The sequence below is a fragment of the Montipora foliosa genome, chromosome 12 (genome assembly GCF_036669935.1).
Source record: "Montipora foliosa isolate CH-2021 chromosome 12, ASM3666993v2, whole genome shotgun sequence".
NCBI classification, from domain to species: Eukaryota; Metazoa; Cnidaria; class Anthozoa; order Scleractinia; family Acroporidae; genus Montipora; species Montipora foliosa.
In genome coordinates this window covers 10,637,119-10,663,592 of record NC_090880.1, presented here as the reverse complement: position 1 = coordinate 10,663,592, position 26,474 = coordinate 10,637,119, and the positions used below count along the sequence as shown (strand labels likewise).

The window sequence follows — 26,474 nt, the reverse complement described above, 5'->3', positions numbered from 1 at the left end:
AAAGATGATATACAAAATGTGAAAGTACAGAACAATGCCTACTAGCATGACATGCAGAAATGTGATTGGTTAAGCTAAGCGAATACGTTCTTTAACAGGAATTCCTTGGAATGTCTACAATTAGATATCAGTTCGCTGCTGTTGTTCAGTGATGACATTTCGGGTTTACAGATAATAAAATACATAAACACAAGTTACATATCATGTATCTTAACTTAACCTTAAGTTACTGTAAGATACAGAAACCATGTCTGCTCCTTTAAGAATGAGTGGTATAAGCATGCAACTGAATTAAGTAAAGATATTTGGAGTCTAAAGGATAAGAGTATTTCGTACAACATCAATTGGCGGAAGGTAAAACAGGCCCGATCATAATTATTCTAATATAAGCAAGAGATGTAACTTGTGTTTATGGGAAAAGTATTTTATTATCTGTTATAATGTTGAAAACACTAGCTGGACATTTTGACTTATGCGGTGCCTGTCATTGTTATGCATTGTTAATGCAGTAGATTGTATCTATGCCTTTTACAAATAAAAGAATTGTCTTGTCTTTACATTGTAGCTGATAAAATCAGATCTTGATGGGACAATCCATGCAATTGAAACCAAACTGGATGAAAGAGCCCTTTTGAGAAAGAAAAAGGTATGTTTGATATTCAAAACATAAATGCATGACTTTATTGTTCTTTAATGTAGCCTGCGCAGCAAGCGTTCCTGTTTGACAGAAGAGCATTTTCCACAAACTGGCCACGCAAAATTTGGGGAAAGGGCGTCAGTCTCTTGCCCCATCTTTCGGGCGGCCAGTTTGCGGAAAATATATGTAGTTTCGAAGCTCTTCTGTCGAGCAGGAACGCTTGCTACGCTGGCTATCTTTAATGGGGTTCAAGTACTAAGAGCTTGTCAATAAAATAAATTAGCTTGATGCAATCTAGTGTATGAAAGTTTCAAATTGATGATTCTCAAAGCAGGAACTAACCAAATCCATTGAGCACTCAGTATTTGCAAGCAGGATAGTTACACTAAAATGTTTGATAATATTAAGTTCTATTATTGGTTATTTATTCAAGGTGTGTATGCAGCATTTACTTAATATCACAAAGTCACTGGAGAAGATTGAGGAGCTTTTACAAGGATCTAGAGTAACTCAGGAAGGACCATCTAAAGAGCTTGATACCATGTAGGTTCATGTGACTGTAATATTTACTGATTGGCAGGGCTTCATCATTCACCTTGCACTCTGTCAGGGAGCTGAGTTATCAGCAGTGAAGCTAGACAAGAAGGCAGGTACAAAACACCTGAACGTTCCTTAATAAAAGCTAACCTTAGGCCTAAAAACTCTTGTTTAGGTCTAATTAGGCCTAAAGTTAGCTTTAAAGAATGTTTTGGTTTGTTTCTGTATTCATTGGTAAAACAGACACCTGTGAACAAGACCTGTGACCTAAGACCTGTGTTTTGTACCTGCCATAGCCAAGATTGTTCCAAAACCTCACAAGGGGCCAGTGGTAGCTGCTCTCTGGTAGTTTGGGAATCAATAATAACACCTTTGCCATGGTACATTACCGGTAATAATTATTATTATTTTAAGGCTTAATGAGTAGGCGTTTACATTTTTAGCTATAAGTGCTTGTTTTAGCAACCTGCAACTTGTGAAATTTAGGAGTTCACATGTACATGTAGGCAGTTTGGTCAAGCTATGGGTTGTCAGAGACTGGATCCAAGTGCTTTTGATTGACAGTTAAGTTGCATGCGGTCAGTGATTTTGTCTGTGTTTTGTTGTGATGAGGGTAGGAGTGGCTTTCAAAAGGATCTGTAAAAATTTCTTTTGTGTATGACCTGTGATTTAGTCGGGCAACATTCGATAAACAGGAGGCATTCCTGACATAAGTGGCACCGCCGACGGGACTTTGTGACAATCCTTGAGCAAGAGGAAATCGTGAAATCAGTGTGAACTTGTGAAGTTTAAAGATGGAAGCTGCGAACCGGAAGAGCAAATAGCAGCTGTTGACAACAATATGGACAGAATTAGGTGTTTGGCAGAAATTGATCAGTAACAACTAGACAAGACAAGGAAGGATCAACTGGACTTCGAAAAGGAGCTGTTTGAACAAAAACTCCAGTACACCAAGGAACTTGAAAACCTTCAAGCGACAAGGGCCACTGAAAACCAGAGTAACAGAGGAAAGGAGAATAGTAAACAACAAGGTGCTTCTGCTAAATTACCCAAGATTACGATTACGAAGTTTAATGGCACTAACCTTGATTGGATGCGTTTCTGGGGGCAATTTATTGAAGGGGTAGACAAGTCTGACATGGCCGCAATTACAAAGTTTTCTTATCTGAAGGAATTTGTGGAACCTACATGTAAAGTGAGGAAAAGCATCAACAGCTTGCCATGTACTTCTGAGGGCTACGAGAGAGCAAAGGTCATTTTGACCGAGCGTTACGGTAATTCAAGCGAGGTGGAAAAGGTGTATGTTAAGGATATCCTCAATAATTATACCGAAGATTTGTGGAAATCAGCCTTGAAAGATTCATCTTTTCTATGAACGGTTGTTGCACGATGTTCAGTCCCTTGAGACTATGGAGAAATTAAGCGAAGTCAATGGAAATGTGGCCCTCGCGATGGATAATGGTAATGGTAAAGGTAATGAATTTATATAGCGCATTTTCTATCGGCATATTCAAAATGCGCTTTACAAGCAAGGGCAAGGGATCTATGGGTGAGATCGGACATGACATCAGCATATACAGGTGCCGCTGGCAGCTGCTATCTGAGTCCATTACCGATCTCACCCAGCACACGAATGAATGAATTGAGGCCTCACTACAACACCGGGAGCTCCATGCCCTACTCTTTACGAATAGTGTGTGGGTTCTTTTACGTCCCACTGGGTTGTGAACATTCAAGGGTTGTGAGATGGGGCCTACAGCTTATAGTCCTTATCCGAGAATTCTTGAAAGTCTTAACCATTTGGGATGTATAATTACAAAGGCAGCACTTTCTCCTCATTTATTTTAAGACCCTGAGTGTTGGTCCGGCCGGAGTCGAACTCACTACCTCTTGCATGGAAGCCTGATGCTCAACCAACTGAGCCACCGGTGCGCGGAATTCAAGGAGATTTAGTTTGACATGATGACAACTGGCAAAGCTGAGATTTTTTAAAATTGTGTGATGCCTTGAAGTCATGGCCTCACGAAATCCTTTGGATTCTACAGAAGCGCCACAGCAAAAATGTGATCGCTCGCCATAGCGTGTTTACAACATGAGACAACAGGAAGCCAAGCCACGTTTTTGCATTTACTGCGAAAATGGTTCCCACAAGAGTGCGGACTGTTCACATGTGACTACTTTGGATGGGAGAAAGAGGTTTCTTGCAGGAAAAAGGCTTTGCTTTAACTGTACTGGGTCAAAACACAGGGCAGCTGAATGTACCAGTAAACTGAGATGTACTCTCTGTTCAAGGAAACACCACACTTCAATATGTCCTCATCAACAGCCTGGGTGAGAAAGTGCAATGTCTTCTCTTGGTGATGACAAAGTTATTTATCCTGTGGTGGTGGTGACTGTGGATGGTATTGAATGTGGTGCGTTGTTAGATTCTGGATCATCCAGTTGTTATGCCTCTGCAAAATTGCTAGATATGCTTGGCAAACGACCAACAGAGATCAAGCCCAAAAGAGTTGAGATGCTGATGGCCTCTTCAACAGCAAGAATGGAGATTTACAAAACCACTGTTTCTACAAGATCTGGTGATTTCACTTTAGATGTCAATCTCACCAAAGTAAACAGGGGAGAGCTCCTTGGCCTCGAAAACCCGAAATATGATCACCTGATGAAAACTTCCCCCCACTTGACGGGCTTGGAGATGGATGATGCAGACGTGAAAACATTGCTTTCTGTTCATGTTATACTTGGAGCTGGGGTGTATGCAAGGATAAAAACTGAAAATCGACCCAGGCTTAGCAAGCAAGGGGAACTTGTAGCCGAACGTACAAAGTTGGGATGGATCATTCTCTTCCCAGGAGAAGAAATAGATATACAACACATATGCTTCTTACTCAGACCAGTCAGATTGATTACGAGGAACTGTGCAGACTAGATGTCTTAGGACTCCCTGATAAGCCACAGCATGACCAAGGTGAAGTGTACAGAGAATTTAGGGAGCAGTTGACACAGAGTGAAGAAGGGTGGTATGAGGTGTCATTGCCATGGAAGGGAAATCATCCCCCTCTTCCCTCAAATGAACAAGGCAGTTTGTGTTGACTAGAGAATTTGAAGCAGAAGCTCAAAAGCATGGGCATGGAAGAGGCATACAATGCGATTAATGAAGAACAGAAAGCAGAAGGTGTACAGTACCGCTCGAAACTATTAGTGCATTTGCACGCTGTGATACCTCGTCTTTGCCAACAGTGTTTACTAGAGCCACAGCTGACAGCTGAGAACAGAGAATGTTGATAACCATCACACCTAATTCTTACATCTTTATATTTAATAAAGTTAATAGTTTTTCACTATCATGATGAACAGTTCTCCCAAAGGTGTAAAAAGGATATAATTTCTTTAAAAAAAAAACTGTGTGGATTATGCGTAGCTGAAGTTGCCGCCAGTGCAGTCGGACAGGAGATATACTTGTATCTAGAATCAAACGCTCTTCAAATTTTGTGTCCAGTCCAAATAGAAATGTTTACAGGATAGTTGTTGAAAAGCTCCAACTTTGAACTAAACCTTATCAATGTCTTAAATATTATACCAGGGAAGAATTGTAACTGTATTCCCGAAGTTTGTTAAGAAACCCCTTGTCACGCGTTAATTACGATCATTTCTGATTCAAAATATTAAGCAGTTGAGCTTGAAATTCAGAAATATTCATTCCTCTGAATTATTAACATTAACTTAAATAATATTAATGCTTCAACGACCACACGATAGACGTGTTCAAGCCTCTGCCAATTTGGTGAGTTAAAATGCAAATAAACTAAGCTGCATGCTTCCGTCATGCAAGCAAACTGCTTAACAAGTTTGTATCAAATGGAGAACCGCGTAGCCCAAACGGCTGACAATTACTTGTAAAGTTAATCGTTTTCTTCCATCTTTCAGTCGATGAGATTGAAATGCCTTTCAAAGCTGGCTGCTTGACGAGTGGGGTCACCATTAGGACGAGATTTCCCAAACACGTGTAAATTATTTTCTTGATAGAATTTTCTCCTGATCTTTATAACAAATGTATTAAACAGATCTTGAACAATTTTTAGAATTTTGTCATTTGCTGGAAAAAGAAAAACGATAAACACTTTTATTAAAAGTGACTTAATTATAAGCGAATGTGCTAAACATCGCAGATTGTAAATACTGCAAATACGCATACTAATTATCGATGCGATTGATCCGCAAGAATATGCAGATTTCTTTGATAGCATTTGCTCCAAATAAAAGCATACCGCGTCCTCTCTTAACCGTGGCGTAAATCAACCGGAAAAAATCTAGGTGAAACCTCGGCTTTCGGTTACTGTAGACGAGGTTTTACCCTGGTCAAACTGGAGATTGAATCTGCGGTTTCACCTAGTCTGACCAACCAGCACAGGGAACCGAGTTTTACATTCCACATAAACCGGTCATCCGAGAAGAAGCGGCATCGACAAAATTACGGGTAGTTTATGATGCGTCAGCCAAAGCCCACCCAAATGCCATACCGTTGAATGATTGTTTGTATTCTGGACCGCCATTACAAAATAAATTGTGGACTGTACTGTTTAGATCCTGTGCACACCCCGTAGCTGTTGTGGGAGATCTCAAGAAGGCACTTTTGCAAGTGAGAATTAAAGCTTCAAACCGTGATGCCAATATGATAACACTGGAGAAAGGGAGAACATTCACAGATTGAAACATTGCAATTTGCAAGGGCCCTATTTGGTCTTGCTCCATCCCCTTTCCTTCTTAGGCGAAAAATGGGAGCCTTGTGTGGTAGCGGAATTGTGGAAGAGCATCTACGTAGATGATCTGATAAGCGATGGTGCAACAGTTGTAGACACCATACAGCTGAAGGATCAAGCAATTGAGATTCTTCAAGATGCAACCTTTGCATTGCGCAAGTGGCAGTCAAATGAGCCTGTTCTGGAGGAGAACCTTCCAGTGTCCCAAGTCTGGATAGGAAACATTTGCAAAGCAGCAACTTGGTGAGCCCCAGCCTGGAGGATCAAGTCTGCTTGGCCTTGGTTGGGACAAGGCTCATATCCTTTCCTGAGTGGGAGGCAGACCCAACTAAGCAGGGTGTCCTTCGTAAGCTTTCTAGTATCTATGACCCCCTTGGGTTTGTTTCACTTGACCCTAGTTGGAAAGTGTTTGTATTGTGAAGTGTGCTGTGAGAAGATGGCATGGGATGCGCAGTTGACAGGCAAGTTGAAACTCAACTGGCAAAGGTGGAAACAAAGTCTTCCCAAACAGATAGTCGTCAGGCGAGCCATAGCAGAGCACAGAGAGCCGATTCAAGAAATTCAGTTACATGGTTTTGGAGATGCTAGTGGCCATGGTGTCGGTTAGGCAAGAATCTGGGATTACGCAGCAGCTTGTGAGAGCAAAATCCAGACTCGCCAAACAAGGTTTGACAATTCCTTGGTTAGAATTGATCTCTGCTCACATGGTGGCAAATCTGTTGGTTAATGTGAAAGATGCCTTGCAGGGATTGCCAGTCACAGAACTCAATGGATGGCTTGATAGCTGTGGGCAATATACATGTAAACAGTTTGTGGAGAACCGGGTGATGAAGATTCATGCTTGCTCACAGATTGCAGACATGGAGACATGTCCCCTTACAAGAAAACCCAGCTGATCTTGCAAGCAGGGGTGGTGATGTCGAGTTTAGTGAGCATTGGTGGCATGGCCCAGAGTGGATAGCTTATCATGAGTGCTGGCCACCTGAACAAGTTATCCAACCCTCTGTCGAAAGTACTGCGGATGTGAAAGTGGTAAAGGAGTTATTCAATGTTGCTGTGGATGTCAATGACAGGCTGGAGGGTGTACTAGAGAAGTTTGAGCCGAGCAAAGCTATGAACAGTTGTGAAGGGGTAGTTTCTAAAGAAACTGTGGTGCTGCGTCGGTGGGGAAGTAGTATACAAAAATTTGGTTTTATCAACGGAGTTGATAATGTAAATTGGCCACGGTACAGAGATTCTAAAAGCTGACGTTTCCAGCATTAACCCTTCGTCAGAGCGAATCGAGGGATTAGGGGTTACGTGTAGTTTTTATAGTAGAGTAGGAGCTACGCTATTGGTGGTAACAAGGCAACGTGAAAAATAGGAATATATTAGTTAAATGAAAAGTGTTCGTTAATACCGTGAGGATTAGGGGTGCCGATTTGAAAGATGAATTTTTGTTCCAGATTCTTGCGGCTTTCCGTCGTACCTAGATGTAGGGAAAGGCCGCAGATAGCCATGTGTTTTTTGGAGTGGTTAGGCAGATTAAAATGGCGAGCGACTGGCTTGGATGCATCCTTGTCATTCTTCTCAACATCGCGAAGGTGTTCACAGAATCGGTCACCTAGTCGTCTACCTGTCTCACCAATGTATAATTTATTGCATAACCTGCACGTTATGCAATAAATGACATTTGCGGAGGTACATGTGAAACGATCGGTGATCTTAACAGATCGCTTAGGTCCTGATATCTTGCTAGTGTTAACAGTGAAAAGACAAGTTTTGCATCGTGAGCGCGCGCATTTGAAAGTGCCGGGTTGCTCGTTAGTTTTGAGCGCGCTTCTAACTAAAAAGTTGCCTACGTTTTTGTCGCGTTTGAATGAAATAAGTGGAGGTTGCGAAAATATTCTACTAGTCTCGGGATCATTTTGGAGTAATTTAAAATTACTAAGAATGATCCTTTTGACTGCGTGATTATGAGGATGGAAAGTGAGGGTGAATGGAATTCTGTCATTCTTATCTTTCAAATGCGCGCGCTCACGATGCAAAACTTGTCTTTTCATTGTTAACACTAGCAAGATATCGGGACCTAAGCGATCTGTTAAGATCACCGATCGTTTCACATGTACCTCCGCAAATGTCATTTATTGCATAACGTGCAGGTTATGCAATAAATTATACATTGGTGAGACAGGTAGACGACTAGGTGACCGATTCTGTGAACACCTTCGCGATGTTGAGAAGAATGACAAGGATGCATCCAAGCCAGTCGCTCGCCATTTTAATCTGCCTAACCACTCCAAAAAACACATGGCTATCTGCGGCCTTTCCCTACATCTAGGTACGACGGAAAGCCGCAAGAATCTGGAACAAAAATTCATCTTTCAAATCGGCACCCTTAATCCTCACGGTATTAACGAACGCTTTTCATTTAACTAATATATTCCTATTTTTCACGTTGCCTTGTTACCACCAATAGCGTAGCTCCTACTCTACTATAAAAACTACACGTAACCCACAATCCCTCGATTCACTCTGACGAAGGGCTAACGCTCGAAACGTCAGCTTTTAGAATCTCTGTACGGTGGCCAATTTACATTATCAACTCCGTTGATAAAACCAAATTTTTATATGAACAGTTGTACATGGGTTGCATGGTTTGTGCATAATTCATGTTTTCCAGACTAGAAAGGTAGTGGGCCCATAACTACTGAGGAGTTGAAGAATCAGGACCTGTTTTTGGTGAAGAGAGCCCAAAGGAGTTGTGAGTTTCAAGATGACTATCTTCAGCTAAACCTCCAACCTAACTTGAAGAGGATCCTGGAGTGCCGTGGCAGGATGCAATGGGTGTATCCAGTATATCTGCCAGACAAACACTTGTATACGAAGAAGCTAGTACATCATGAGCACTTGCGGACCCTGTACGGGGGTGTCAGGCTAACCCCATGACAAGTGTGAGGGAAAGCCATTGGGTCCCACGCCTGAGGAAGTTAGCAAAACAAACCATCAAAGCTTGCCATGGTTGTCACAGATACCGAGCAGTAGCAGCAGCAAACCCACCCCCTGGAAATCTCCCTGTGGATAGGACACAAGGCTCGCAGCCATTTGAAGTAGTAGGAGTTGACTATAGTGGACCAATCAAATACATGAAGCGTAAGAAGGTGGAAGGGAAAGCTTACATTGTGCTGTTTGTGTGTTCCATGTGTTGTGCTTTGTATCTGGATCTAGTGCCCTCACAGGAAACAAGAGAGGATCCATCAAATTGCTAAAGAAGAGGAGACTGTAGTGTAGGTCGAACATTAAGAACTTGTGTATTTCTTGGACCCACTGAACTCTTGTTGTTTAAGGCTCTGACTTTGACTTGTTCATGAAACATTTTACAATGTACATTATCAGTAGTTTTCCCTGTCTCCTTTGTGTGAGACAACATGTACCACCTTCGTAGTTACATCGGGGGAGAGTGTTGGAGACTGGATCAGAGTATTTTTGATTGACAGTTAAGTTGCATGCGGTCAGTGATTTTGTCTGTGTTTTGTCGCAATGAGGGCAGGAGTGGCTTTAAAAAAAGGTCTGTAAAAATTTATTTTGTGTGCGACCTGTGATTTAGTTGGGCAACATTCGATAATCAAGAGGCATTAATTCCTGACAGGGTCCATCATCCGAACATGTTAGTCTTTTTGTAATGATTATAGCAACATAATTCACCCTTCCTCATTTTAGAGAGGATGATTCCCAGCTTATTGAAAGAGTGGCCAGTGAGTTTAATCAGCTACAGTTTTATGTCACTCAGAGTCAAGGTCATCCATTAGTGGAGAGCATTAGAGGGGTATGTGATACAGTGTACATAATAATTATGGATTTTTCAAGTCTAGATAAAGGTACAGTGTATAACTGCAATTTAAAGAAAAAGTCAGGTAATGTCATAATTTTTTAATTTACATTATTAAAGCATTGTGTGCCCTTTAAACTCAAACAAAAAAAATCTTACCCCAGTTAATATAGTATTGCCATGATAAAAGCACAGGTACCTCAAGCTAACAATGTAATTTGAGCATCGCGATCAGCTAAAATTATCTAACAATCAATTATTCGCCGAAGGCGAAGTGATTATCGGTGAATATTCACCCAGATGAAGTCGTGGTGAATATTCACCGATAATCACTGAGCCTGAGGTGGTTATTTCAAAAAAGAGAAAAAAAAAACATTTCAACGCAAAATCATCTTCACTTACAGTGGCAAAATGACTACTTGCAGCCATTTTGTACGTCGAGGTGATTATCGGCTGATAATCCGAGATAGCGAGCCAATGAGAGCACAATTTGTATAATCACCTGTGTATTTATACTAAAAGCGTATATTGGGAATTTGCAAACGTATTTAAGAGTCGAAAATAAAGAACATGAATTAAACAAAAATTCCTTACCTTGTCTTCTTGTCTCTACAGTTTTTTTGTGGCAGACTTTGGCCATTTCAGCGCTATTCCAGTGGGTTGTGGGTTTGCTGTTTCTCTCCATAGTATTTATCTTCCAGGTTGGAAACTCCAGTAAAGCAGTCGGAAACACAAGCTGCTGTGAATTCATCCAAAAAGCTCAAATCAACCTGAAATTCCACAGAGACCAAGGTTGATAGTGCTGCTACATATTTCAATCCTCATATCAGACAAACTTTCACGGAACGGAATTGAAAATCACTGAAGTGGGCTGATTGTGCCTGAACTGATCCGTTACGCAGATACAGACGAAGCTCAGGGAAATGGTGATGCACTAAAGATGTTTCGCGAACAAAACTTAAACGTTCAGTTTGTTTTACAGTGTACTTGACAAGTGACATCAATTTGAACCTTGGGCCCGGTCGGTAAGGTGCTGCTTTCCAATGGCTGTGCACGGAACTTCGTGGCAAAGCGTCGTCAACAGTCCTCGATGGAAGGGAGTCATTAGCGAGCCGAAATTCCCACACTGCGGTTACGGCTGATCTCCTTCAGTGGATATGCGAGACCGCCACTAGCAAGTAACCAACCTTGGGGAATCATATATATATGAGAGAGCAACAGTAGAACTAAAATTCCCCAGAATCGTGCTGAAACGGCCAGAAATGCTAAGAACATACCATACAATGTAAATAAGACAAGGAGGCAAGGTAAGAAATTCTGGTGTATTTTAATTTCCATTCTAATGCCCTTAATAATGATCGCTAAATTCCCCATACAAGCCCTTATAAAATTTATGTAACGCAACAACGATTCTCCATGAGCTTGGGGTACCTGTGATAAAAGGTCTGTAGCTGGAATGTTGCTCACAAAGTCATCTTACTGCAATATTAAGGTCAGCGAAAATATGTTCACGTCATTTTAAAGGTAAGAAATTCTGGTGTATTTTAATTTCCATTCTAATGCCCTTAATAATGATCGCTTACTTCCCCATACAAGCCCTTATAAAATTTATGTAACGCAACAACAATTCTTCGTGAGCTTGGGGTACCTGTGATAAAAGGTCTGTAGCTGGAATGTTGCTCACAAAGTCATCTTACTGCAATATTAAGGTCAGCGAAAATATGTTCACGTCATTTTAAAGGTTAATGGCTAACTGTACAAAGCCATTCACTCCTCCTCTTAACAATTCGGGGTAAGGAAGCTGATCAATAATTGCTGCTTTAATTTTCTGTCATCCTGTTTGACATGTAGACATGTAATGCCCTAAGCATTGGACCAACGTGAAAGTTAAATAGGGTAAACCCCGTTAAAATGAAGAAACACAACATGTTTGCCGATTTTTTAGGTTTTTGAGAACTTTCCTCAAATCAGTGAAATTTCTTTGAAAAGAGTGACCATTTTTAGGTGTGACTCAGATTTTATCCTCAAAATGATGTAACACAATATCCTAATAACTTGCAGTTTTAGGCCAATTTTAACTTTTAAGTTTACCACAATTAATTCACAATGATCAATTCACATGTCAACTCAGTCCATACTGTCATGTTTATTTTATTTTATTTTATTTAACTTCGTCCATACTGTATAAACAAAAAAAGAAAGCAAGTTTGGACAGGGGGACCACAACAGCGAAACCATTTTCTGTGGTCCCAAACAAAAATTGTAAATTATAATGAGCTTAAAAGCAGGTAGTAATGCTACAGTGAAGTGGGCGGGCCACATTACAGTTCAGGCAGACAGATTTCCAGGTTCGAGGATTGACAGGATCATATAGATTCAGGAGAGTGTTCATGTAATATTAAAAAAGTATGACTTTGAAGGATTTCAGCGATAGGGAGTTGACTCTTATACAAGAAGGTAGAGAGTTCCAAATCCTGCTTTTGCGGGTGAAGAAAGAGCATTGATAGGTTACAGTTCTGCATTTCTTTGTATTATAGGTGGTAATGTCATTATTATGGGGTGATCTTGTTACTCTAGTAGTCTTCAGAGGAAGCGGTAGAATGTCACTGTAAACCTTGTTGTTGTTAAATTGCACTGCATAAGCCTTCCCTTATATGACATTTCTGTTTGGAAGGGTAACATTAAGATGTATTTGGTAGCCCTTCTCTGTACTCTTGTTCGATACATTATTTTAATCAGAACGATTGATTGGGGGAACAAACCTGTGGTGCATAGCCCAAGTGCAAACAGACAAAGGCCAAGTACATGGCTCGATGTGTGCTTGATTTATTGATGTACACTGTACCTTGATGATCTACAAACAAAACCCAGTAGCTTACCAGTATTTGCCTTATTGCATTGATGGTGAACTTGAGTTGACCAAGAGAGATCACTAGAGTTCCAGACACCCAGATCTTTCTTTTCAGTAGCAACATATAAGGCAGACCTCTTTATAAAATATTGATGCTGGATAGGGTATCTCTTGCTTGTTATTTGCTGAGACTTGCACTTAAGATACGTGTTGTTTACTTTGGAATTAAACGAATAGTTTAAATTACAAAGTGACTCAAGAAAATACCTGATGATTACATATTAAATTTCCCTAATTTACAACCATGTACAGAAACAAACCTATTTTGTATCAGGAAATACCATGTAGGAAATAACTCAGTCTGACATTCTTAAAGTGCAAAGGCAATGATATCATCCACAAACTTGAAGAGGCTCTCAGCTGTGCTAAAATTACATTTAAGGTGGCTGGAACCAGTTTCACCACTTTAACCCATTGACTCCCAGGGGTTCCCCATTGATGAGTAAAATTGTTTGGCGTTAGACAGAGTAAAATACTTAAGTATGGCCGGTTCAGGCTGCCTTAGGAGTAAAGGGTCAAGAGACCTTATTAGATGGGTTATAACTACTATTCAGAATCATGTAACAGCAGTGTTATTGTACTACATGTATATGAAACACCAATTGCTTAATTTAACAAAAGTCTTGTTGAAAATCTTGAGCTTTAAAGTCTTTACAGAAATGTCGGACAATAGTTACCCTTTGGATGCAGTGAATGTTCTGACAAGACTTCTTTGATGTCATTAGTTACCAGGACCCAACTGGCTTGGCAAAAAATCAAAGGCCTGCTAAAATGCGTGGATACACAATGAGGGAAAATTTCCTGAAGTACGACACTCCATACTCTAAACATTTAAACAAAAAGTTAAAAAAACAGGGAAAATTAGCATCACAGGGACTTTAAGGATCTCATTAAAATACAAGATAGTAATTTAAGCTGCTGATCTTTTTCTGCTTTTTCTTTCATTATAATAAAGCGAATCGCAGCAATAACAGGCACACTTCAAAAGAAATTAGAAGCAGCATTCCAAGAAGGACTGCAAACTGGAGAACTAAATCTATTGTCACGGGTTCTGCGAACCTATGCTATCATAGACAAGACCAGAGATGCTGAAGTTCTGTTTAGAGAAGTTACTGTTAAGCCATACATGGTTGAGGTACATGTAATCAAGAAAAATAAATTCTTGAACATTATTAAATATGTTTATATCAGATAATGAACATAAAGAGGCATACATAAAGTTGATCCCAAGAAATTCTGGTCTGTGTTTTCCTTTACAGTGCAACGCACCTTACCATGGCCACCCAACAAACTTTCACATTTGACAACTACGTGAAACGTAAATATGTAAGGTCAACAACCCAAAAAGGCATGCAATGGTGTTCAGCTTACAACCGTGGGAACTTTGCAAGGATGCGTGACTATCAATCAAATTTGCATGCCCTGCTTGGCAGATACGGTAATTTGTAAAAAACTTTGTAAGGTGGCCACGGTAAGGCATGTCGCACTGTAAGACCACAAAATTAATCAATATTAATACCAGAAAAAGTTTGCTATTCATCTTCAGGAAGACCACAACAAAGCAGTCTGAGACATTTTTAGTCAACAGTACACTTGTAACAACACTCTTCATTAATAAATCATTAATAATTCCTTATTATCTGTCATCAATAATGTGAAGTTTTCTTTTTGAGAAGCCTCCTGATGTAACTAAGCTTTGAGTTTTGAATTCACAGAACTGCATAAGGTGTATTGTATCACTGGACAGTTCAAAAACTGTCGTTACTGTAAGAGCTCTCACAGCCATTTTCATTCTATCTGCTGTACAAAGTTCAACTTTTGGAAGAGCCAGTAATGTCAGCCAATGTCTTTGATGCGAGAAATTTTTAAAAAGGTCTGTACGTTTTTAATTAGATTTTCATCTGGTGACCTGGTGTCAATTTCATCAGTATTTTTAAGAGAGAATTTACTTCAAACTTATCAGCTGCAACTAGAGTCAACCATACTTTTTTCTCAATACATGTAGGTTTCAGGAATTATAATATGATCCTATTGAATTATTATCAGGTTATTGTTGGAAAAGCGCTAACAGATGATCCCTCTCAAGGGCTGTACAATGTTTATAATAAAGTTCTGGAGTTTGTTCCAAGACATTGCACAGCAATGATGAACATAAGCTCTGGGAGGTTTGTTGCCAGTGAAATGGAGATGTTTGGTGAACAAAGAGCAGGAATCAGAGGCTTTGACTTCTTAGTGAATGCAGTGTGGCCAGAAGTTGCCAGTCTCGTGGAGATACGCTTTGGATCAATTTTTGCCCCTGGAAATCCAGATTCCTTCCATCAGGTTTGAACTCAGAGCTAGTTTGACAGTTTAATATGTAATTTCAAAGTCAACACAAGCAGGTACTCGCAGGATAAAAACTGAATGTGGTGATCAACATTTTGAAAATACCAACTCACCACCTCACTGTTCTTGTGCATGTTAAAACATTTCAAGAATGAGATGTAGTTGGAGACGGTGTTTATGTATACAGTGCATTGTATGCTTCCTTTTTCATGTCCTTGGTTATTGCAAAATAAGTTTTAAATGGTAGGAAAGTAATTCTGATGCCAGTGCTCTGTAGAACAATTTGACCCCAATACACCTCAGAATTATATGTGTATTGTGTGACAGCAATGTGGGTATTTTTCAGAAATACATGACAACAGTGTGGTTCATCAATAAGTTTGAAGGGCTTTGTGGTTCAAAGGCAAGTGTGCAACGGCTGAGGTCACATCCAAGTTTTATATCTTTCATGGCCAGATGGAGTTTACCTGTCTATTTTCAAATCAGGTTGGGAGGAAATTAATTTGTTGTTTTGGTGTTTTTCTTTTCTTAGCCATTTATTGCCATAATGCATTGTGTAATGAGTGCTTCATTGACATTGTGTGAATCCCAATTTTATTGACTTGTGGTAACCTAATCTGTCATTCATGGAATCAACTCTGTCTTTTCACAGATGCGGTTTGCATCAGTTGATATAAAATTTATATTTAGGTTTCAGGAAGTGGCAAGTAAGTTTGAAACTTCACTCCAATCATCCCAGGTCTGCAATAATGACCAAGGTATTGCAATTTAAGGAATGTAATTAAACTAAAGTTATTTTTGGTATGATTTAAACCCCTCCAACTATCACAACAACAAAGCTAGGTGCAGACAACACTTTATAATGTCTTTCAGATAGTACACGCACTACATGTACATTTATCATTGGCTAATTTTATGGCATGACCCGCTGTACATCCCTCTTAATTTGAAATGTGATGTAACATTTTCTATCAAGTTTTTCATGTTGATTATGTGAAATAACTTCTTTGAAACTTGCAGTGAAGCATTTTTTCAGATTTTTACACATGCCAATCATTTTTGACGTTCGTTTAACTGTTTCCCAAGCTTTCCTGCGTGCCTTATCACCTCAGAGATATAATAAATATCTCACTATCCTAGTTTTCTCGGTCTCTACTATAAGTTTAATATGGATCTTCATTTTTCCCATTGATTTATGGCCCAAGAGTGAAGCGTGCGGTCATAAATCAAGGGAAGGATACCATTTGGACCGAGAAAACGAGGTTAGTAAGTTGAGTTGAGTAGAATGGCTGGTGCTGCAGTGCCATGGTACCTTAGTCATCTTAAGGTTAAACGGAGTTAAGTACATACATACATACTTTATTTGTCATGTAGGTCAATAAAAGGCAGCTAAAAAGCTGATGGGGACCTACAAACTAAAGTGTATCTACAAGATTTTAAAACAAATAATAAATGTTAACAAACTTATGAATTATTTACAATGAATAAGAGAGGTGAAGAAGAATATAAGAATGTAATAAGAAGAATATAATACCCAGTAAGGTAATCAAGAGTTAATTGACTACAGTGTTCAAAATAAATAATATAAAAAAATAAGTAAATGAAAAATAAAAATAAAAATAACATTAGTACATGTAATTTAGAATATCTGTGTAAAATGGCTGGTGCCGCAGTCGTGGGGTTGCCTCAGTCGTCTTAAGGTTGAATTGAGTTGAGTAGAATGGCTGCTATAAAATACAGTTTTCATTTCTTTCTTTAAGATTCAGAGCTGTTCATGACATGTGCAGTGAGTGTGTTATGGTGGTGTGTTCAGAGGTGTTGGCAGGATTCAGTGTATATTCAGGCTCTGTGTCACAGATTTTGGAAATTAACTTTACAGGTTTGGAAAATTTCAAATCCCCATATTTTGCGATAATCCGATTACTGAGTTTGTTTTTACTGGGTTGCCAGTATGGCAATCCCAGTCGGAAAATGGGTATATTTCTCCGTTGTTTTATTTTTACTGGGTGGCTCGTACGGCAATCCCAGTCGGAAAATGGGTATATTTCTCCGTTGTTTTATTTTTACTGGGTTGCCAGTATGGCAATCCCAGTCGGAAAGTGGGTGGGATTTCTTCGTTTTATTATTATTATTATTATTTTTAGTTATTTTTTTTTCCGTGTCGGTAAAAGTCTTGCCTGTCACTCCCCTGGTAAGTGGTGTCTTTGTGCATAGAGCCTTCTGCGCGTATTGTCTTAGGATCGAGAGGGTCGTGGAAATACGTAGATTTCTCTGGTGGACACAGTAGAATCATTAACTTAACCTGCAATGGCGTCGAAAGTCATGTAACGCGAATGCCGTTTTAGTGGATCCTTAAACAAAATATACCCTTATGGAGCTCAATAATGGAAAGTCAGTTGGATAAACTAGGCAGGCGGTGAAAAACAAACACCTGGAATCTTAAAAGCGACGAGTAATGGACTTCGACAACAATCTATCGCCGGTCGAGCCAAAATCAAAGTGAGCTGTATTTCTAATATTTTACCAAGTGTGCTGTTATGTAGAACACTGAAACCAAATGGAAAATTCTCTGGTAACTTATGGGTTCAACAAAGACAGAGAACGAATGGAACACCTTAAGTGGATCTGTGATCAACTCTGCACAGTCTTCAGTAAAAAAATAATTGGAAATGTGACAGCCAAGAATTATTTGAAAGAAAGCTTGTCGTCTATTTTGTGCTTCATTATTCAAGGAAAAGGTTCTTCATGGAAACGGTTTGATCCTGAAATTTAGTTTGTTGTAATATTGCGCATATTTGGCACGATTGAGTTTTTTCTCTTCACGCACGTAATGAAATAGGAAGGGGTTTTTGCCTCTTATAGCAAATATGTTGTTTGTTTCAAAAAATTGTTCGCTAGAAAAGGTTGCCTTTATGAATTCATCATGTTTTATAATATGCGAGCTTAACTGGATAGTTTTTATGGCAATAGTAAAGCATTTTCGTGTCAAAACGAGGTTAGCGTCTTTCTATTGTGCTAACTTAATTAAATATAAATATACATTCTGCCTCGTGAGTTTGTTATTCTCGTTAACCAGCAATGGCGTCAAAAGTCATTGCAACGCGAATGGCGTTTTAGTCAACAGCTGTAGCTGTAGCTGTAGACAGCGTTTATAATCTTTCCTGGTATTCTATATATATGTGATAACCCTAAAAAATCAAGGGATAAAAATTTGATCATAGTAGCACTAAAAAGTAACAGACGTCAAAATGGGACAGGATATAACAAAATATATAAAGGTGTGAACGTGTGAGCCAAAGGGCCTCTGCTGACGCGACATGTGGGTGACCCTCAAATGGTCTTAATTACCCCCCCCCCCCCCCCATCCCCCCCACTTAAAAATATTAACTGGAATCCTGCGGTTCAATTGTGTAACACGTACCACAGGCAACCCAGTCTACGCTTTTATGGAGCGTCTTGTTTGTTTTTGTTTTCGGGAAGCCGTAAGCGCGTGCTGCCTTGCAGGAGTCGAGAAATGGAATAATCAATAATTAGTGGTTTCCTTCTCAGCATAATTATGTTTGTAGACTTCAACTTGTACTTACAGTCAAATGTTCAATAACAAAATTTGGAAGCTTTGCTGTAAAGCTCGCCATTCTTTTTTCAGCATAAAATCTCAGTACATATGCATTCGTCAACTTGTCCTTTGCGTCGATGACGCGAGTGACTCTTCGTCTACGTTTCTTTGAGATCCTTGTCAAATCATTCCCTGACAGTTCGGGGGAAGCAAGCTTCTGAATATTCAATTTGCAAAGTACCATATTTGGAACCACAAGAGCGAGGGGTTTCCAAATATGGTACTTAGCACTGAAACTTTCAACCAATCAGTTCGCGCTGAATATTCGGAAGCTGTGAACGCGTGTTACACGTTTCAACCCTTTTGGGTTTCTGCCTAAACCCAGTTCTCTTTTGGTCTTGCTTCCTTAGACTTGAACCTGGAGCAAAAAGGGTTTTTGTGAATATCTTTTTGTCATCATTGATCAATGACCCATTTTTTTCTTTTCTTTTTTTTTTTTTAGCTTTTGTCACGATTGTCAGTGTGGGTAAGAGATAAGGTGTCTTCTTCAAAACCTACGAATGTAAGCAATGATTACGTCTTTTATTGTTCATGGACAATGAAAAAAGTGTCGTTTGAACCCTTGCACAGAATTTATCTTGTCATAATTTGAACTCCCCTCTATAATGGGCCTTATGCGTGATGACGTCTGACTGGCTAATTTCACCACCAAGCCTCGTTTGCACATAATTATTCACATCATTTGGACGTGCAATACTGTTCGCACGTGGGTTTCTTTACAAGTTCGTTCCTTTGGGATTTAGCTCAAGCCAAAATTGACAAGTTTGACTTTCGAATTCGAGGCTTGGTGGTGATTTTAACTAGTCAGACGTCATCATGTATTAGGGCTATTAGCTGATAATAATTATCCAATTGGTCGTGCATGTGCGCGTTTTTTACGCAGTATTCTCACCATTCACTTTGTGTGGTAGTGTACTCTATCTCTGGAAATGAGCATTTACTGTTCTTCACTTGCATAACTTATTTATTGCACTCACTACAGAACATTGAAGGAGAAAACAATGCAAACAAAGAGAGTGAAGAAGGTCAGACATGCTACTTGGTTTACTTGCTGAAGGACTTGAACATCCTTTTGAGGAAAGTGAGTAGGGTTCAGTGGGCCCCAAAAGTTGGCGGCCTTTAATGTTGTTATTAATTATTTTCGAGATTTATAAAGAGAAAGAAATGTAGAAATGTGGTGCCTATTTTTGCATTATTAATTATTTCCGAGATATATAAAGAGAAAAACAAATGTAGAAATGTTGTGCTTATTTAAGCCTCAATTTTAGATCTCCTGCGAGATCGATCCGGTGTTCCCACGAGGGTTAACTGATAGCCAATCATATGTCCCCATTTTTACCAATATTGACAGCTGAGAGAATTCCCACGCAATGATTGGTAAAAATGGGAACATATGATTGGCTATCAGTTAACCCTCGTTGGAATACCGGATCTCGCAGGAGATCTAAAAATAACTTAAGAGGGATTACGATGGGAACAGGGTCAATATGAGGGATTACGTCTCTTACCTTCATATTCTCTTGGGTTAAAAAAAGAGCAGCACAGTCAGTGAATTGCACTGTCATGCCGCTCTTCTTTTGTTGTGTTTCTGGATGGTGGGCATTCATGCTACCAGAATTGCTATCCCACTGTCCCTGTTGATGATGTTAGGAGTAAGTCTTTTGTGAATTAGCTCTCACCTTTCGTGTGTACTAGTGAGGTTAACGATCAATAAGCTCCAAAACGGGTTGTGTCCGCTGCTGTGGGCGTGCTCTGAAACGGCGGAGGTCTGGGTAAGGGCGAGTCGGATGTCTCGGTCATGCTCTTTAATAGGCCATTTCCGAGTTCATGTCTGCCTCTTCTTCAAACCGAGTCTAAGTGCCAAGGTTTTGTGATGGTAATTAGTTCTACTTTACATCTGAATGAAAACTAATTTTCATAACAAAACCTTCGCACTTGGACTCGCTTTGAAGGGGAGGCAGGCATGAACTCGGAAATAACCTATTAATCTCGCCAATGTTTTTCAAGTCGGAGACTGTATTAAGATTACATCAGTACGGCCTAAAGAAGCTGTTGACTCTGCTGAACAATTTGGTGTGGTTTACGGAATGCCCTGTGAATGCTTTAAAGTTTACATGGGCACCCCTCAGGAAAATTACAAATTATAGTCTTTTAAGTAACCTAGGTTTAATTCATATTTTGATGTGTTTTAGATCCCTGAGTACTTTAGGCAGAACATCCTACCAAAGCTTCGTCAAACAAACATTCAAGACATAGATTTACTTTCAGGTTTGTCACTTAGCCGCCAGAATTTTCTTATGTCTGGCCATGACATTGGAAATCTGATGGATAACTTTATTTCTATGTTTGCTTGCATTTAGACGCCATCTTGGAGAGTTGCGGTGTTATTCAGCAACTGGTGCCAGGATTAGAGGGTCAGGTTGTCAGCCTAGTTGTAAATGGGGCCAGTCAAGGCCTTGAAGCTGCTAAAAACATCCCCAGACTTTACCGCAGAACTAACAAAGAGGTAAAAAAAGTCAGTGTCGGAGTGTGCCTAAGGCCCCTTGTATATGGAGTAAAGTTGCCTCGGGCTGAAGGGTTACTCGTCTACGCGATCTCAACCCTGGGCGAGCTAACTGTTTCTACATATCCTTGCAAAACGCGGTGAACCGTTTTCATGAGTTGGCTCGGCTAGAAGGCGGGTCACCCTTTTCGGCGGTAGGATCACCCTGCTAACCGGGCCTCCTTTTTTCTATATGAACACTTTGGCTCGCCAAGCCGGGCCAACAAGGCAAGATAATGAGAACATGTGCGAGCGCTGTTGTCATTTGAAAAAACAAATGGCGGCCAGCTCTTGACTCGGGCAAACGAGTCAACTTTTTTCTCCTGTAAAAGCTTGGGTATCAAAAGATTGCGTATGTTTTTGTTCTTTATTTACTGTACAGGTAAAACCAATATGGTCATATTTCGTCAAATCCTTGACTCGGCTAGGAAGGTCACCCTCTTAACTGGGACAATTCAGTTTTCTCCGTCTAAACGGGGCCGAAGACGCATACTACATAATTATCATGCGTGTCACATTTATTCCAAACATCCAGAAATAGTAAAAAGTAACAGCCTCCAAACTTCCTAGCTGTTGACAACATATATTAGCACCTAGCCTTCATAAACCAGTCGAGCGGCCCACTTTCTTAAGGCAGTCTTGTTTTGTCACGCAAACGTCACGCAAACGAAAGAAAGACCAAGAGAGGCTTGGGATCCCAATCCTCCCTCGGTCTTTTATTCGTTTGCGTGACAAAACACGACGTCCTCGGGAAAGCGGGCCGCTCTCGACTGATTTATGAAGGGACTGCTCTCAGTTTAATTAGTACCACCTACAGCCTTTGCGGTGTCTCCCATGCAGAATGTTCTTTTGCGTCGTATTTTTGCAATCCCCTTAGTGGGTATCAGTAATTGTTCGAGTATGTGAAACTTCCGTAGAGGGTATCAAAAGATTGCGTACGTTTTTCTGTTCCCTATTTGCTGTACAGGTAAAAACAATATGGTCATATTTGGCTAAATCCTTTCATGTCCTTTATTTTCCTGGAAAGCGAGTTCTATTATTTGTCGCCACGCCTCATAGCTGAGCTCCGGCGGCCCAAAGCACCGCCAAGCGGAGCAACATACTCATAGAAACCAATGAGTTGCTTTTCTCATGGTAATCATGGCCAGTGGTATTGCTCGTGGGCGCGTACGACGAAGTCTCCCAATAATTGATATTAGAATAATTACATGGGTGATTATTGAAAATTCTCTGCGCTGATTGGTTGCCGATGAGGTGATTATTACGCGATAATCACCTAAGCGGTTTTTCAAAATGGCTGCAAGCCGTTTTATCGACGTTACAGCCGAATAAATTAATGGTTTTCGAGAAAATGCGTATTTTTCAAATAATCACTTAAGTATGTAATTATACTAAAACAATTATTCATCACTAGCCTGCTCCAGGCTCCCTCATAGTCGGGAAAGAGAAAAAAATGCGTGCAACCAAGTCTCCTCTCGCTTTTCACACGCAGTTGTTTTCGTTTTCTCGTTTTCTGGGAGCCTGGAAAAGGCTAATTCACCTCAGGCTCGGTGAATATCGGCGGATGCAAACAACGTTATCTCTCCGTGGAACTTTACTGCCCATAGCCTTGTTTTAGTGTTGCCGAACATGGATTGGTCCGTGAAACAATTTAATTGTGAACACTTTTTCAAGGTCATACGAAAGTCGCTCTATTGGTCATCAAAGTTGTGGTTAATTGACACCTGTCAAGACAAGGTATCCGTTGACCAGTATCATGTGACCATATCGCTGGCGCAAGTTTAGAGCTCATGGACGTCAGCTTTTTCTAAGTTGACCGGTGACCAGGTACTAGTTTCGATTGGATCTCAGGCTCAAGCTAGGTTAACCTAAACCAAAACGAGGCCTGCTTTTCGCGTGCTTTCTGCGTCTTGACGCGGATACAAGGCCCAACCTCGTTCCCAGGGCTTTTCTGCGCCGCCCACCTTCCCCTCGGCGGAGAAAAGCCCTGGGAACGAGGTTGTACAAGGCCATTCTTAGTAAAATCGACGCTAGTCGTGTTTAGGTAGAAAGCGGTTTGCAAAATGTTTTTTCCTGCACTTTTCGCCGGTTTTAATCCAAAACAGGTTTGACATATATAGCTGTGGTCAGGCCCACACTGGTGGCTACGCAATTATTCAAGTCAAGCATCCTTGGAGGGATATCACGAGAAAAGAGACTTGAAATTTAAATATAGTGATGAGCAACGGGATAAAGAGCACGAAAGAGCACGATAGAAGAAGCGGTGAAATTTGAGAAATTTAAGCAAAGAAAGCCTCGAGAAAAGTTGAGGAAAGAAAAGAAGAAAAAATTTCAAAGAATAGTCAATACCATAAAGCTGAGAGAAATAGAGCGAGAGACAAAACACTTATTTAAGGACGGTGCCTACTATTGTTATTGCGCATACGTTCTGCGCATCTCGAGATACTCGGATTTCGTATGGGTGGTGCTTATTTTAATCCAGGGATGTTTTTGCGCGGTTCAAAACTATGCGGAGAAAGCAGAACTAAGCAAGTGCTCTTGGTATCCAAAAAGAAAATTGGGGGTAACCACGCATTTTTCGGAGATGATGAAGCTTCAATTTGGAAAAGAACGCCATACATTGCTTCAGTTTGTATTTTAAAGTTTTTTGCAAAATTTGTTGATTAATTATCTTCGAAAAATGCGTGGCTAGCCCCAATTTTCTTTTTGGGTTTTAATAACACTTGTTAAGATCTGGTTTTCCCGCATATTCAGTAAACCGCGCCAAAATACCTTTGAATTAGTAGGCACAGCCCTTAACAACGGTTAGCTTTCAGGTAATGTTTTCCTTCTTAAGGTAACTCCCATCAAGATGACGTACTATCCAGATTGTGACTTGGCACAATTGATATTCATACACGGGACATTTAAAAAATGAGAGACAACTCAGTTTTTTACTTGTACAAGTCAGCCGATGCTCCTTGATCAGCTACCCCACTACACATAATGGAACATTTGGATGCTTATAGTTGTGCAAGGATGGGAAAAACAGAACATAAACTAACGACAAACTGTCTTTGGCTTGATTTTAAGATTCCAACTAAAGCGTCGCCCTTTGTGAACAGTGTACTTCGGTCTGTCCGCGACTTTCTTGATCAAAATCAATCTCACGTTAGTCAGCAACAACGTCTGGCTTGGGCAGGAGCTATTATGCAAGCACTGCTTTCAAAGTAAGTGACTATTTGATAAGATGATTCGTTGTCGACCAAAGAACGCATGCAAGCCGCTACGAGTAGCAATCGTGCGAATTTTGGTTGGTGTTCCGTCTTGCCATGGTGTGGAACCCTATAGCAGTATTCGTTTTCATCCCTCCCCAATCCTTGTTGTTGTTCAATTTAATTTGTATTTTATTTAACCCATTTTCACTTGAATTGCACGTACGTTGGAAAAGAAAATAAATCGAGCAGACTTTTGGCAAGAATGTACGACTAGTAGTAATCTCGGACTATTGAAGTGTGTTCAAGAGAGAAGGGCAGGGAAAGAAACAAACGATCATGAGGTGCGAAATCGTCATTTGCGAATGTGACGTATCAATGCATGAAAGACGTATTTCAAGATGGCGCTGAAAACAATATTTGCTAGAGTTCACCTTGCGCACAGGATACCCAAGATTAGAATTTGCGTTCTCCCATAGTGCACTGGGGAAGAACTAGAAGGGAATATACGAACCATTCGCGCTCGCCCACCCACACTAAATAACAAAGATCGAAAATGACAATAGGTGGTTTTTATGTTTCGTCTTCGCAGCCAAGTTGATCGACAAAAACAATAGATCGGTGATTAGCTCCTTTTGTTCGTCCACCAGGAATTGTACATTGCAGCATTGTTATCTGTGTCTCTAGTGATTTGTTGCAAATTAGCTATTATGATTATCTTTAACACATCATTATGATTATTGTTCTTTAATTAAGTTTGCAATCTCGGATGTTGCGTTTTTAGCTTTCTGATTGGTTCACTCAAGTGTTGCCAAGCTGAAAAATTTGTTCGGGAAGAGAAATATCCTGGAACACAAAGGCGGAAAAAAGTAGAATTTACTGAAAGTTAAATTTTTTTTTCATTCGCGTTTGTTGGATTTGAGACTGGTTATAGCCAACTATCTACCATCTCTTATCCAACGCACGCTCATGGAATAATTGATAATTACTGAACCAGAGTATGAGTAGGTATTGGCTGTTTTTAGACTTGGCTCTTATTAACCGAGCAGGAGGTCTGTGTGGGAGAATCTTGACCGAGGTCTTGAGTACAGACCGAGGTCAAGATTCTCCTATACAGACTGACTAAGCTCAGTTAATAAGATGTTTATTATATGGCAAAAGAGAACAATTTAATTCATTTAATGTAACTGGTTTGCACTAACTGACATTTTGCTTGCGAACGGCGATGAGTGACGATGAGCTGAACTTAATTCTGCCAAAGTTTGCTCGTCCTTCTTACCTTGCTTTCTCATCATGTTTTTTGGCACTTCCATAAATAAATATTGGTAGGAGAAAATACTTATTATTTTTGCATTTTAGTTTGCAACTTTTTCACCCGAAAACATTACCGGTTTTGACGGGAAAAGCTAGACCGCGGTCGTTATCGATTTCAGCCAATCAAGTTCGTGAATTTGGTAGTTCCCAGTCCTTGTGAGGCAGAACCAAATAATAATATAGATGTTTAATACGTCTGGGTGACTTTGGGCAAATTAATTTAAATTCAAGACGCTTTAAACTATTTAGTTCGCCAGATGTATAATGCGTCTCTCGCCCGTCTTTATACGGGACGAATTAAATGACGAACTAAAAGACGCATCAAATTAATGTGCCCAAAGTCGGCCAAACGTATTATACGTCTCTAGTATAAAAACGGTCATGCTGACTTGTACGGGTGACAGGAGGGTTGTCAGGATGAATGCCATTCTTTTCGTAGAATTCACTATATTGCTTTTTGAACAATGATAAGCTAAGGTTACGGAAATTCCTAGAAAAGGCAGGTTGTTCCACATGTACGGTATTCTACTGAAAACATTCCCTTAAATAATTCGGGTCTAAATGAATTCAGTTGTTTATTCCTAAATACGCACTTCTTGATTTGCTTTTTGTGTTGTTTATTCGTTTGTGTTAGGTACCATGTCATTACAGTAGATGTGCTAACCTCCATTAAGCGAACTGAAGATAGTTTAATGCGTCTTAAAAGATCAAGAAAACAACTCGGACAGGGCACAGGAACCCAAAACACACAGGAAGGCCAGCCTGTGATGAGCGATGATGACAAAATTCGAGTGCAATTCACACACGACACAGAAGAATTTGGACGAGCG

General features: G+C 40.1%; 1 protein-coding gene across 1 annotated transcript in view; it reads left to right on the top strand.

The window, feature by feature from the left end:
* The window catches only part of LOC137980118 (conserved oligomeric Golgi complex subunit 2-like), a 39,047-nt gene that overhangs the window by 11,988 nt on the left and 585 nt on the right, over positions 1 to 26,474 (top strand). Inside the window, exons 3-16 of the mRNA XM_068827478.1 lie at positions 566 to 646; positions 1,071 to 1,180; positions 9,634 to 9,739; positions 13,609 to 13,788; positions 14,700 to 14,975; positions 15,325 to 15,464; positions 15,669 to 15,736; positions 16,739 to 16,857; positions 19,037 to 19,096; positions 19,577 to 19,675; positions 20,787 to 20,862; positions 20,955 to 21,100; positions 24,209 to 24,345; positions 26,279 to 26,474. Of these exons, the coding sequence (XP_068683579.1) occupies positions 566 to 646; positions 1,071 to 1,180; positions 9,634 to 9,739; positions 13,609 to 13,788; positions 14,700 to 14,975; positions 15,325 to 15,464; positions 15,669 to 15,736; positions 16,739 to 16,857; positions 19,037 to 19,096; positions 19,577 to 19,675; positions 20,787 to 20,862; positions 20,955 to 21,100; positions 24,209 to 24,345; positions 26,279 to 26,474 (1,794 nt within the window). The remainder of the gene's footprint in view (positions 1 to 565; positions 647 to 1,070; positions 1,181 to 9,633; positions 9,740 to 13,608; positions 13,789 to 14,699; positions 14,976 to 15,324; positions 15,465 to 15,668; positions 15,737 to 16,738; positions 16,858 to 19,036; positions 19,097 to 19,576; positions 19,676 to 20,786; positions 20,863 to 20,954; positions 21,101 to 24,208; positions 24,346 to 26,278) is intronic.